Source organism: Ammospiza caudacuta, chromosome Z, assembly GCF_027887145.1.
Source record: "Ammospiza caudacuta isolate bAmmCau1 chromosome Z, bAmmCau1.pri, whole genome shotgun sequence".
Lineage (NCBI taxonomy): Eukaryota > Metazoa > Chordata > Aves > Passeriformes > Passerellidae > Ammospiza > Ammospiza caudacuta.
In genome coordinates this window covers 77,362,512-77,377,363 of record NC_080632.1, presented here as the reverse complement: position 1 = coordinate 77,377,363, position 14,852 = coordinate 77,362,512, and the positions used below count along the sequence as shown (strand labels likewise).

General features: G+C 40.1%; 1 protein-coding gene across 1 annotated transcript in view; it reads right to left on the bottom strand.

The window, feature by feature from the left end:
- Nucleotides 1-14,644, bottom strand: part of MTMR12 (myotubularin related protein 12) — a 33,018-nt gene extending 18,374 nt beyond the window's left edge. Inside the window, exons 1-6 of the mRNA XM_058823693.1 lie at nucleotides 14,489-14,644; nucleotides 6,683-6,737; nucleotides 5,384-5,520; nucleotides 3,566-3,638; nucleotides 2,285-2,415; nucleotides 1,561-1,654 (exon numbers count right to left, since the gene is read on the bottom strand). Coding sequence (XP_058679676.1) covers nucleotides 1,561-1,654; nucleotides 2,285-2,415; nucleotides 3,566-3,638; nucleotides 5,384-5,520; nucleotides 6,683-6,737; nucleotides 14,489-14,644 — 646 coding nt within the window. The remainder of the gene's footprint in view (nucleotides 1-1,560; nucleotides 1,655-2,284; nucleotides 2,416-3,565; nucleotides 3,639-5,383; nucleotides 5,521-6,682; nucleotides 6,738-14,488) is intronic.
- Between the last annotated feature and the right edge of the window lie 208 nt (nucleotides 14,645-14,852).

The window sequence follows — 14,852 nt, the reverse complement described above, 5'->3', positions numbered from 1 at the left end:
CTATTGGTCTCATCCTGTACTAATTTTACGAAGAATGACTCTGAGCCACTTACTACTGAACACAGCTATTAAAATAGGAAAGAATTGTGGGACAGCACTTTGATGTTGCTTTAAAGAGTAGGCTTCTCCCAGGCTCTGTCTCTACCTGGAAAAGCCTGCAGTCTTTTCCATTGTTTGTAGCTGAAACAGAACACCAGTTTCAGGTGAAGCCTGCAGGAACTACCTGAGCCAGCAATGTGCCTTCCTTGCAGCACACAGGCAGTGTGCTCCTGGGCTGCATTTAGCAAAGCCACCGTGTACCAGCTGAATGAAGCCACCACTGCTCTCAGCTGGAGGACTGTGCCCAGTGCTGGGCTCCTGTTTGAAGGCTCCTGGATCAGGTCCAGTGAAGGCCCTCTGTGATCATTAAAGGGCTCAAAACACCTGACATGAGGAGAGACAGAGCTGGGGTCACTCAGAAAAGAGGGCTCAGGAGGGGCCAATCTCCCTGTGTATACAAACACTGGGGTTGGAACACTGTTTATATACACTGTTTATATACTCAGTGTTTATATACTCAGTGACTCGACAAGAGGCAGTTATGCACAAGCTGAACTACAGCAAATCCCAAATACACATTACAGTAATGTTTTCCACTACAAGGAGGGTCAAACAATGAAACTGACTCTCCAGAAAGGCTGTGGAGTCTCAATACTTGGAGAAACTCAAAACCCAACTGGACATGACTCAGCTTGGTGCAGTTAACCCTACTCTGAAGAGGGGCATATGGACAAGAACATGACTAGATAATCTCCAGAGGCTTCTTCAAACCTCAATGATCCTGAAATTCCTTGACATATTTTGGTGTTTGACTAATACCTTGCATACATCAAAACCTTCCTCTGTGAAGGGAATTGGCGTTGCTGGTGCATTAAGGGTCAGGTTCCTAATTCGAAACAGCACTATTATTTCCACTAAAGTCTGAATTACAGAATGCCAGAAAATACACTGACAATTTTTTGTCCTGAATTTTGCAGCCTAATGTACTATTCAGCCAAGTTTGATCAAGTGGGAAGATTATGTAATAAGTCAGATATAAAAGGAAGTCAAACCTATGCTTTTCTTGCAATTGCCTGGAAGAAGCATATTGCAAATAAGAGCAAAAGGGGAAGCACTTTTTCATAGGATGCCACTGCAAATGCAGTAAGTTCAGAATTAAGAGCAGGAAGTCTAGTTCACAGCAGTTACACAGAAAAACCACACTAAAAGCAAGCGAAGTATTTTCTAGATGAACCATGTGAAAAGCATTTGCACATTTTAATAACAATAAGTTTTCAATCTAGGGATGCTACTTTTGCTTAGAAAATTTCTGTGCAATTTCCTGAAGGACACTAAAACCAAAAGGAGACAATTTAGAGTTTTTTAGCAGCATGCTTAACAATGTACAACAAAAAAAAAAAAATCTTTTGAAGCTACCTACCAGCAGGACAGAGCCGTAAGTTGAGCACAAAATCAACTGTAGGCCTCCCAGACTGCTTAACAAACTAACTATGCAACAAACAGATCAAAAAAACCATTTACCTGTGTTGTTTGGAGCAGCTGATGCATAAGAGAAGAGAAACAAACGTTTAAGCAGCTTAGGAGTCTGGCTATGATGAACTATACCGCTGACGATCTAAAAAAGGACCAAAAATTAACACCCAAACACACACCAAGTCTGTCAGTGTAGGAAAAAATAAAAGGTTGTTTTATTTTTTTTTTTTACCAACCCCTGCATCTAGGTTTTAAACAAAACTGATGGGTTCTATCCTCAACAGCTGAAACCTGACTTTTCAGAAAGTTTCTATGTTTTCTGCAAGACACTACCTATGTCGTCTAAGTAACATGACATTTGTTTAACCTCCAGAATTACTCGTATTTAAATAAAGTTAGTTGACTCTTAGTTTGGAGTAGAGACTAGTTTCTCAAAAAACCCAAAGTTATCAGGAAAGTAACACTATACTGAAGTCTAAAATAAAATGAAATTATATGTCACAAACAGAACAGCTTCACAGCTTGTCCGAGTTGGAGCTAAGTTCCTGTAGCCCTCCCAAGTTCCAGTTTTCTTTAAAGAGCCACTGCACCTGTCTTTTAACTGCTATGCACAATGAAATGCTTAATAAAAATCAATCTTTTACTTTCTGTCTTAGCTGGAAATTATCAGAAAACACTTCCAAGTTTCAGGGTGAATTTCATCCTTCCCTCATCCTCACAACACCCAGCACCAAGCCAAAGATAGAAAAGCAAATTAAGTTACTATACATACTCTTTTCACTTCCTCTTCTTTTGTGTATCTCAGGCAGAAATTAAATACTCTAAGGTCTTTACAGTAGATAATTAACGTCTCTGGGTATTTTCTTAGCTGTCCTGTTAGAAGTTTCTTTTTCTCATCATAAACTGCAAAATGAAAAAGAAAAGTAAACATCAAAAAGGGACTTGTAATGTTAATAAAGTTGTCCCTGACTGACTTTCCAGAATTCTCAAGAAACTAATTCAAGCCCAAGTTTTCTCAAGACAAAACAAGCATCCTACAACACAGACTGACAAGCCACAACCTTTTCTTTTAAAACCCAGCAAATTACTTCATACAAGGTAAATGGCAAATTTGCAGCAAACCAGCTGCTCAGTGGCTGTATTTATTCACATACTGATTGCACACCAAGTTTAAAATTTCAAGACCTGTAAAGAACAATTAAGTAGTTTTACCCAAGGGGAAGTCCCCAGACATCTGAGATCATTCTAAGTTCCTTAATTTTTTTTTTAACCTCCAGGAAGTCCCCAAGGCAAACCTCTGCTCATTTCTCTTTGAGGATGTACCATTTCACAACTTCAAGTGCTGCCAGCTCGGCCACTGGACATAAAACTAAAGTGTCTCATAACCATCACTGGCCTGCCTCAGTTCACTCTTTCAGAAATCTACACCACCATTTATAAACACACTGAAATACTCATAATTAGTCCAGGAACAGGATTCTCAATAAAGCCTTCCCATACTTAAAATGATCCATCCCATTCTCATTTATCTTTTTTAGCAGTACTGGCACACCTCTAAGCTCCCATGCAAAGCGCTTGATTTAGCTGGCACTTAAAACCTCCTTTTGTATCTCCTGTAATATGGTGAAGATATCATGCATCTCATAAAACAAAGCTCCCTCAGACAAACAAAAGGAATTGTTTGAGAATTTGGTACCTGTACTGCTATTGTTCAAATGAAACGAATATATCCATATTTATAGAAATAGTTGATACACTGGAAGATCATTGTCTTCCAAATTTAGGGACTTTTCACAGTACACCCTCTGCTTTGAACAACTGCATTTTGAAGGAATCATTTTGTCTGTTCCAGTGGACAATTAATCAAATAAATTAAAATTAATTTGACAAGCTTGAGGGATAAGACTGGGTTCTGATAAATTTCTTATCTGTCATTTCATTATTAAAGATAACTGCAGCTGCTTTTTAATAATGTATTGGTTTTCTAAAAAGGATGCATTTGTACAAGGAGCACCAGCACTCCAAGTCTCCCAGGGGTAAAAAGCTGACTTACCTCCATATATTTGATCTATGCACTGCAGAGTTATGTCATTTTCTCCTACAATCTTATTCTTAAATTGTGGCTCCTAAAAACATGAAGGAAAAAACAGAAACATCACACTACAGGAGCACCTTCTGCCAAGTAAAGGCTTTCCATGCACTGTTTTACTATCAGCATTACTCCTTATTCCTAGAAGCTGTGTAAGGCAGGACACTGAAGAACAGTTATTAAAATGCAAGTTATACACACAATATAGCTTTATTTAAGTCTCAGCCATGCTTGAAATGTAGATTCAGCTTTTACTTTTCAAATAGCTTCAAAGCATACATTTCTACTGAGAGTCACTTTTCAAACAAGAATCACTGCAGTAAACAGGAAATACAGTAGCTTCATGTAATCCAAGCCCTTTTATGACAAGTTTCCTTGCTATGGGAACCTGGCAGGAAACACAAAGCCTCTTAAAAGAACAAGTATCCCAAGAACACACTAACATTAAAATCAGATTTATGACTGGGTAAATTGAAGACACACACACAACCCAACTACCTAATCTACTGTGTAGCCAAACTTGAAGTGATTTGGAGCTCCCTTCACTTCTACCTTTCCATTAGTACAGTTAAAATTGGCATTTTTAGCAATGACACAATTAAACACTATTAGTTTCAATATTGTTACCAAAGAGCTGATGTACACTACATTAGCAAATTATATCTTACTGTGAAGAGAGTTAACCTTATTCAAGTTACTTCCAGGTCTGTGGTACTGTGAAGCAGGTAACTAATCCTGAACTTTTGTTCAAAGAAATATAGTTGACTTGGCATGTTATAAACCCAAGGTTTAAAGCCAGGAACAGAAATTAGCATGATTATTACCAACTTTCCCCAGATCACTTGAGATTTACGTCAAAAGATTCTACAGCTTTGTCTTAATTAATTCCAGAAGGTCCAATAGCCTGTACTTGGCTGCAGAAGCCTTAGTTTAATATTTAAACTTCTTGAAATTTAACCCAAATAAACTTCTGACTACAATCGATATGTGTCAAATCATATTATTCTCTTTAACTGTCAAGATCACCTTGAAGGTGGGAGCCACTGGACTCCCTTTTCACTTCTAATGCACCTAATTGGACTAAACTATTTCAATGCTTAAGCTCATCAAAAGCATGATGGCACTGTGGCATTACCATTCTCCTCTGACAGCTCAATTTGAGCACCTAAACCAAAGGAAAAAAGATTGAAATAACTTTTAAGATTTGGGGAGTTTTTAGCTTTCTCAGTGTTTGCAAGCTCAACAGCACTAGGTTTTAAAATCTTTTCAGCACACATTGGACTTTGAATGAAATACTTCAGAGTTTCACTGAGCTACATAAATTTTCAGAGCATTTCCGCTGAGTATTAGCTTACTCAGTCTTGTACAGCCTGAAATGATTCTGCAGATGTAGCCCAAAGTAAAATCAGGCAGATGTTTTCCACCATCAGAAACATTCACACTTCCACAAATGCTACCAAGACAGAGAGTCAGAAATCAGCTTTAAACAAACTGTTGATTAGTTTTCAAAAAAATGGGTTCTTTTAACTTAAACTTCACCAACTCACAAAATATAAAGAGTTATAAACTATGTCTAATCCAAGTGTCCACATAAATGCTTGCACTGCTGCTGCTTAAAATAGTCATTAGAGATTGAGAAAGGATCAAGCAGATGCAGACTAATTCAAGTTATTCTGCACCCATTAGCAAATTTTACACATTTATGTTCATTCAGCATCTTTATATAAGGGAAAGATTTATGCAGAGCCTGTTTAGTCATAATTAGAAGACTTGTTTTCTTACATTATCATCTGAAGCAGAATCATCAAGGAAAGAAATCTTAAAGTTTGTGCACACAAGTTTCCCGTAAGTGCCACGATGTGACCCATCTTCTTGCACATACTTGCACACTGTGCTGGCTTCACAGAGCAGCAGTTCACCTGTGGAGAAGAAACAATGACTTGCAACATTAACTGACATTTACAATTGAATTATTTCAATTGTTATCTCAATCACAGCAATAACTTCCTGGCAGTTTCTCAGAACTCTATGCCTAAAGATAGTTCATCACTGTTACACAAACCCACTACGAGGCAGCTCCTGGAATCTGCTGTAATCTTAGTGGTAATCTTAATCTCCCAGGTTACTAATGTTATTCCAGAAGGCCTGAACTGCAGATGTTTGGGAGTTCTGTAACCACAGGTACCTGTGTCATGGCCTACTCCAAATGGCAGAAAAATAGCAATCATTCGAGTGTGTAATTGAAAAAAAACCAAAACCCAGCAAGAGCAGTTTATATAGTCAATAAACAAGTAGAAAATTATTTCAATCTTCCTTACTGTTAAACTTTAAGAATGCTGAAACTTTGAATTTGTTATTTCAAGTTCAATGTAGTTATTTTTTCATAGCTTTGACTATTTTACAGGTCCCAAGGCTATTTTGGAAGTCTCAAATACAGGTTTGCATAAATAGTAGTCAATTAAGTTCTCTTACTAGAATTCACAGGAATTGAACTTCAAATTTAAAAAGTAAAGTTTTAATAGATGTGATCAGACCCTTGGTCTTTCCTAAAAAGCGTAGGAAACCCAAGAGAAGAACACTAATTTATTGTAAACTTTTACATGTATTTGGTCTTTCCTTATCTTAGAAAATATTTTTAAACGAGGAGTAATTGTAAATTACAAAAGAAAATATTAACAGTACAAGAAACATTGGAAGGCCCTTGTAACTCACAGCAGAGACAAAGCCACTAGAAGGTAAATTTCCTCTAGTTCTTGTCTTCAGTTCCAAACAAACAAAACCCACCCAACTTTAACTTCTAAGAAACAGGGCAAACTCAAGTATTGACAGCTCTCCACATGCAGCTTACCTGAGGATACTGACCTCAGTAAAAAATTTGTTTTTATAGAGTTTTTGACACCGCATGCAGATAGAGATGTTAAAAACATTTCAACCGGCATGGGTTTTTAAACCAAACCCTGTATTTACTACTTGTGACACTGATGTCACACTGAAATGTTTGCTGCAGACATGGAAATATTTAAGTATTATTCATTAATCACTAATTTTTATTACTTAAAACTAGTAATATACAACAGTTACCAGGCAGTAAGTGAGGATTTACTTCCTTTTCTATGGGTTCCTTTATGTGTATTTCCTAAAGAAAGAAAGAGTAATTATTACTTTGCAAAGATCATACCTTCAACACATACTGTAAAGAACTACACCTTCCCACTTTAATTCCTCACATCCTGGCAAATAAAAATTAAGGAAAAAAGCCTCCTAAATGAAAGGAGTTTATGTCTGCAATTTGATCTTCCCACTTAATGTTAGAAGTCTATTTGCTAAGTAATTGTTTTGACATCCACAGTGTCAGTTACATGCATTTGTGAACACACAAAAAATGCACTATTTGTGCAACAGACAGAAATAAAACATTACCAATATTTTTTAAGTTCTCTCAGCACACCTAAATGGATAAGCATAAACTTAGTATTACAGCACCATCTCCCAGCTCAATCATAAGCTGTTCCATGTATGACTTGCTACTGTTTCTAATGTACCCTTCAGTTTTTCAAGTTTCATCCACGACTCCCTGTTTCTGATTTTTACATACATTTCAACCAAAGTACAAAAGTTACCTAAACAGCACTGACATGACTATATGGAAAAGTATTTCAGGATCTCAGAGCAAAGAGGTAAAACCTGATGACAGGAGATTCTTCAGTTTGGACCCAAATTGCCCAAAACAAACATATTAATTTCTTTGTGTCACTTATTCTAGCCTTTAGGCACTGACAGTTGGGCTAAAATCTCCGGCCAAAAGACTATTAAACTAGAGGAGATGCTACACCCTTCCTGCTCAGCCTGTTCAGAACTTCCTCCTCCAAGCCCAAATCACTTTGCCTGCATTGGAGTCTTTCTGGAAAACCATTAGTTAACTGGAAACCCCCCCAGGGGCACAGCAGTAAGCAAGCTAATTTTAGTTTGTCACCAGCATCCAGTCAGCTACTCCAATTCAAGGAAAAGAATCAAAAGAAGATATAAGCAATAATAATTTTGCTGGATTAAATACAGAGAAACAAAAGCCCCTGAGAGTACAAAAATAAACAGCCTCTGCCATTCATATAAACACTTGCACTCCATACTCAGAAGACCTAGAACTAAGTTTGAAGGCTGCACAGCAAAACCACCAGGAAACCACGTCATGAGAACAGCAGAGATGTTCAAGATAGCCATAAAGAGAAGAAGGCTACAAAATGAAAGTAGTAGTGGTGTGAAGAAAGAAATCCATAACTACAGCTGACAGCTAATAGAGAAAACAAACCCCCGTTTGCTGCCTTTGCTGTCTAAGTGTGGATGCTGTAGAAGTAATATTATTCAAAGCTCAGGTTTGTCAGGTAAAAAGTTAGCTAAAATGCTACTATGACTTAGCCTGAATACTTCTGCATTCAGAGAAGGAATATATACACCTTTTCTTCCCCCAGCATGGTCTCTTCACCAATGGTAGCTTTAAACTAAATTTTGGGTTTACAAGTGCCTTTAATATCTCTGCCTTGTACAATCACTCTTTGTGTCCAACTACGTGCAACACTGCTCAGAAAACTGCATGCCAACAATCACGCCCACAGAACAGTAACGGTTATACCAGCCAGGTGCTTTTTCCAGCACCTCTGGCTTTGGGAGATGCCAGAAAGAATGTAATAACTACTGTTCTGCACACACACTGTTCATACTTACTGCCATGAGTACCACCTTATGCTAGTGTTGGAAGAACTGAAGAAAAAAAAAATCTGACCCCAAAGAAGTTCTTTGAGCTCACACCCATTTGTTAAAATGTAATGAAGCTTTTATAACGGGTTTCAACAGCAAATAATCTTGAACAAGTGGTTACAAGTTTCTGGTTGCAAGTTAAAATTGGTTATCTTCTGAATGGAGTTAGAAGTTTAATCAAATTGCATCACAGCAGATCAGAGACCACAAACACTGAAATCACCTTGTAAAATCCAGTTTCACTTTCTTGAAAAAAGCCTACAGACACTGAAGGGCTTTTAATAGGCAGAATTCCTATAACATTCAACAGACTCCAAGAGCTAAGTCTCCAGAAGAGTTATATTTGAAATTCAACACTTACATTCCCACAGTAAATCAATAAACATATTAAAGGTGGTTATGATACATGTAGATAAGAGATAGCTAGACTTCAAGCCATGAGTGCTGCTGAAGAATCCATGCTGCTGCACTCATTTTCCTAGGAAAATACATTAGATTTTACTACTGTCACATTTTGTATTTGCTCTTTTCAGTGAGAAGGTAAAGATCTGCAAGAAAAATTAACTCACTATGAGTCAGTTCAAGTTGTGTAGGAACACACATGTAAACTCAGCTGCCATCTCCGCTCTGTTTCAGTTTTATTTTTATAATGGATACAAGTTTTGGGGCAACACAGATCTTACCACTAACTGAAGAGCCCGTTTCAATTCATTATGCTCAACGCCCCTTTAATCAGTCACACCTTCACAGTCACCCACGCACTCCTTTATCCCTGGGTTTGTCTGACAACAGGGTGAGGTAATTTGATTGGTAAAATCAGCTGGGAAGAATGTACTTGTCCTACATTTGGTTTTATTGTTAGTGCCTATTGTTAGCAGAACTGGCTCATCAGCAGGTCAGATGAGCACATAACCAAAGAAAGGGAAGCAGCAGAAGTAAGCCTGCCCATTTCTGCAAGCTACTGAACACATCTGGACATCAGAAATCTTCACCCTCTGACCATTTGTTGAGCTAAGCATGCAAGTAGTCTCCTTATGTGACCACTGAAAGCCATGCAAACCTCTAGAAAGAGCCTTTCATCTGTAGCTCCCCTGTTCTGAACGCCCCAAGAAGCATTTTGCCACTTCTTACTTAAGATACAAATGGGAAGCCCTACTACCAGCCACACTTAAAAGCAGTCACCCACAGGACACCATGCAAATGAGGAAAATTAACTTTGTTTCTGACATTTCTGATACAAGAACCTCAGCCTCTAAAGGCTTTAGACACTTCTTTCTAACAGATGCTTCTCACCTGTGCACTTACCTTGTGCTGTATTCCTTATTCCAGGTTCTCAAATGGTGGTAGGAAATATGGCAATGCCCTTTAATTATCAATTTTAACAGTAGAGAGTACCAAATTATGCCAAAACTTCAAGCTGACATGTCACACCAAATTAATTCATAATACATCCCCCTTCTTGCTAACAGAAAACAAGAAAAAAAACTTCTTCCCTTAAGGAAAGTTCTCTTCTTGTTTTTTAACCAAATATAAGGAACAACTGCACAGTTTGCAATATCCAGGGACTACAGTCAACTCTCCTCTGAAAAAGTGTATTTAAAGGGGTTAAAGTATTTTCCTCAAGCCTGTCTGGGGAGACAAGTCTTTCCCAAGTGCTGACGGCACAAGTGAGGCAAGAGTTTAGGATAAGAAGGTCGAGTTAATATAACGTAACAGGGTCCTTATGGTTGGAGCAGGAAAGGAATCCCAAATTACTTCTGCTTTTTGTCCTACAGTGTCACCACAACTGAAAGCAATTCCTCTCACTCCACAGGAAGGTAAACAACTGTGTACTGGAAATAAGTAAAGAGAGAAAAACATGCCCTGCATGCCAGAATCCAGATGTTGATAAGAGAATCTCTTTGGGGTTTTTTTCATCATCACTGACATACAGATATACGTATATGTACCTACTGATACTGGATGTTGCTCATCAGCCTCAGCAGAGACACCATGCACACAGCCTGCTGCTTCAAACTAAACTCTGAACCTACCTCACCCCACAGGAATGCTTCCACTGATCCACAGCTGGACATTTGCACTACAGGTAATTCCACAAATGAAAAACAAGACTTACTAAATATGCTGAGAAAATATGTTTGAAAGATTCAAATAATGAAGGAGCAAGTGATCACTTCCAGGCTATCAAGGGTACGGTCTGAAACATCTGACAGCTTTCAAAGCTGACAGTGCTGCAAGAACACTGAACACTTTGATGCTTTTATATAGTTTTCCACAAGTAAGTTCTGTGCAGGGAAGACCTACATCCTGGTGAGGTTTGCTACGAGCCTCTGGTTTTTTTGTGTTTGCTTCACTAAAAAGATGGGTGAGATAAAGATAAATATATACTTAAGAAAGTTACCAGTTGTGAAAGTCAAACTGTGTACCAAAAGACCTGCAAATCAGTTGTGGTGGTCCAACAAGTGAATACAGTGCTCCTGACTAAAATAAACTTTGGTGGAACAGCTCCACTCAAACTCCATGCAAAAGAGGAAACACCCATGCAAATGCTGAGTATCTACTTTGCATCCAGAAACAAACCACATTACATACCTGGTACCTTCTGAAGGACTCTTTGTTAGCCAAACAAGCCTAATCCCATGTTGTATGCCATACAACCCACAGCACATGCTTACTACACTTGAATAACATTGCTGAGAATAACCTCTAACTGCTTGTTTTCCTTCCTTTCACAGCTGCCTCATCCAGAAGTCTATTAGATCATAGCATATGTTTTCCCCAACTGTTTCATCTCTTGTCCTTTCCTCTTTCCTTACATTGTCCTGTCCATCTCCTCTGACATCAACACCTGGTTTCCCCCATGTCAGCCCAGCTGTCCACGCACTCTATTCCTTATTTCCCCCTTCAATTCCACCACCCCAGTTTTGAAGGAGGGACGTATGTTTTTAAGACTGATCACAATACCGTACCGGGATTTACAAGCAAGAAGTATTCACAGTGCTTATGAGCTAAGAACAGTGCAGGATCTGAGAGACATGAGGCGTGGAAGTTACCCTCAGCAGTTTGTGGTGTAGCCCAGATTTCAGAGACAAGCAGCATGAAGCAGAAGAACTTCTTCCATAGCTTAAAGGCTAACATAGGAAAAAACATCCCATAAGAATGAATATGAAGGATTTAGCTTTAAAGAATGCATGGAAAAATACCAACTTGGAGCTTGAAACGAAATTTGAAATCTAATTTTTTATGCAAATTAAGTTTTACTGGAAAATACAATCTAGCTTGTTTGACTTGTAAATAACTTCAGTTCTCAAAGTCTGAAAGAATTAGAAATCATGAAGTAATTCACTGGTCCTTGTTTCACTGTCTCCACAGACACATATTCTGAGCCTGTGATCTGAAATGTCAAAACATTGACTTTATACCCTAGTATTCACCCCACTTCCTGCAGGGTAGCCAAGTCTGTCCTGAGGGGAAGTGTGTCATTAATATCAACATCCTACGGTCTCACTCTCAACAGACCACTGATTGATTTGCAGTTCCATACAGCAGAGCCTAACTAGGTTATATTTAGTCAGATGTTAAAAACACTGTTTTTCCAGACATTTTGGGGTTTCACAGCAAAAATTACTTCTGTTTCTTTAAAAACCAGCATTTTCTTTTCACTCCTTGCTTCCATCTGGTCATATATGAACAGGAATAGAGTTCCTGATTCATTTTATATTCAAATCAGCACACACAGCAGCTTAAAGCTGACTTCATTTTCTTTTTCAGAATATTGCCTACTGTGTCCCTCAGGTATCTGAAAATGGGACTAAAACAAGGTGGGACTAAACCAAAACTCAGCTCTACCTGTTAATTTCCCTGTTGCAGGGCTCCCCTAACCTGGAAGCAGCAGTTTAAGGCCTTGAAACAGCCTCCCAAGCAAACCTGGACGAGGCCACAGGAGCACGCAAGGGAGGGCTACAGCTAACAGGACTCTACTGCTCTGAACTGCATAGTGGTTGATTGGAAATCTTGCCTCAGGCTGGAAGTGAAAAAAGATTCAAGGCAAGGCTCTGCAAATTCATGGAGAAGTCCACCATTAATTCCAATCCTACACAACTGAAATCTCAAGTTCATCAAGTCCCTGAACTGCTGTTTCCCACCTTCTGACATGGGCTGCCAGAGGAAGCACCACACCTGTTGCCAGTACTTCTTCCCTGAGCACCTGGAAGTTAAAATGCCTTGATGAACGCTCCCAGTTAACCCAACTATGCTCCAGATAGAAGGAATCAGAATTTCCACTTTCCCAAAAGGAATTAGTTCCTTTTAAAACTCAACTACATGGAAGTTAACTTGCACAGGAAACCTGAGTTCACAAAGTTGTTTTTCTCTCACACAGCACTGTGAGAGATGCTCATTTCTGCTTATTTTAGGATATGTAATAAACAGGCTTTTTCTAGACACCAAAATAGCCTCACAGGTTTCATCACATACCTAAAATTTTATTTTTAATCCTCATAAAAGCCACTAAAGTCTTCAGTTTCCTGTGTAACCATTAAGGCAGTCAACAGCTGTCAACAGCAGAGTCAGACTTGCTTTACTTGCTAATCACATCAGACCTCAGCTTCACTGTGTCTTTGAAGGAACAAAATAGATATCCATCCTATGGCAGAAGTCACATCTATAACACAAACCTCCTGCTGCAAGAGTAAGTTAAATTCTTAAATTTAAATGTAACATGTAAAAGCAGCAAGAACATGTAAAGAGTTAATGACACCAATGTCTACTGAATCAGGGTATTTCATCAAGAGCCTCACCTTCCAGTGTTACACACTTTAGTTACTCTTCCTGCAGCCATCAGGATCATATTAGAAGCATTACATCACTGCACTTAAAATCAAATTAAAGTATTCTTTATTGTTTGCCATCTTGCTGCACTATGTATATATTTACTTGTGCTCTTTTCAACCAGCCATTTTTTCTAGCAAGCTTTTGTCATACACCACACTTATTTAAATGGTGAAATGTCCTCCAGTAAACCTAACAAATAAAGTTGTTTCCTTCACAAAATCCAGTTCCCTGTATATTTGTATGAGGTACTTTCCAAAGGTGAAAAAGTGACCTCGTCAGGGATGTATTTGCTGACTCCAGAAACACTTGTACCCATCATTTCCATCTGCTTGCACTTGGAAATACAAGAACGAGATAAAACTTTCAAAGTAAACTGATGAAACTACAAGACACAGGGTGTGAAAACCATGTAAAAACTGGATTTGCTATCACCAACTAAGGACATAAGTTTTAAATGCCACAGCTGAATTTGACCATAACAACTCTTAATCTTCTTTCAGATCAAATGCAAAATAAAACCAGCAGATTCACCAAGGTCCTATCAGTGACAGACTCTGCACTTACTAACAAGATCGACAAAAATCTTTTCCTTAAGAAGTTCTCAAGAGAATTAACAATTAAGAAGAATCAGGTTGACACAGATTACAAAGAGCTATGAGGGGAAAAATCCCAACACTTATGGCTAATAGCCATCAAATGCTTTTCCTAGAAAACAGCTGTTTACCAGGAATAAAAATGCTGGAATACAGAAAAACAATACTGACCTAATACCATGCGCTAACAAGATGACCTCAGTAAACCGAGCCTAAGGTAACTTTGATCAAACTGTCAACATAAGTTTCGACAAATAAGTGAACGGACAACAGGCAGAACAATACCAAAGATACACACAGAAATATACACACTCCCAAGAATTCAACACGGAGCTGTTAAGGAAGGATATCCAGCGCTTTCCACTGGCGGAACTGAGAGCAAGGAGCTCACCGACCAGAACGTGAAGTAATGCTGTTCAGGGACAATAAGAACAACAGGTTCGGAAAGTCCCACCTTACGGGCCGAACAACCGCAGCCCCACACCTGGCCGCGGCTTACAGAAACAACTCCGCTGACCACCCAGCTCTATTTTTTAAGCTCTTCTCCTCGCCGCTCACCCTCGGGGCAGCCCAGGCAGGCTGAGCCCCGCAGTGCCCGGCGGCAGCCCCAGCCCTAACCCTGGCGCCCCGGCCCCGCTCCGCCCGCCCCGCGCCCCGAGCTCCCGGCCGGGGTGCCCGAGCTGCCCGGCCCGCCCGCCCGGCCCCGCACCTCCGGGCTGATGTACGACACGAAGGACGGCTTGGACGCCCTGGCCCCGCCGCCCAACATGGCCCCGGCCCGCGGCGGCGGCTCCCAACGCTTGCCCCGAGCGGGGAGGCAGCGGAAGGAGCGATCCCCCGGCAGCGCGGCGACGCCGAGCCGCATCACGGAACCGGCACCGCCCATGCCCGCCCCCAGCCACGGCCCCAGCCGCGGCCCCGCTCGGCGCCGGCCATTGCTGGGCACCGCCTCCCAGCCGCACCCGCCCTCACGGGGCGTGGCCCGCGCCCTCAGCGCCCGCGGGGGTCTGGGGTGTCCGGGGTGCCCGGGTAATGCCCCGCAAATGCCCTGCGAATGCTCCGCACACCTCTGC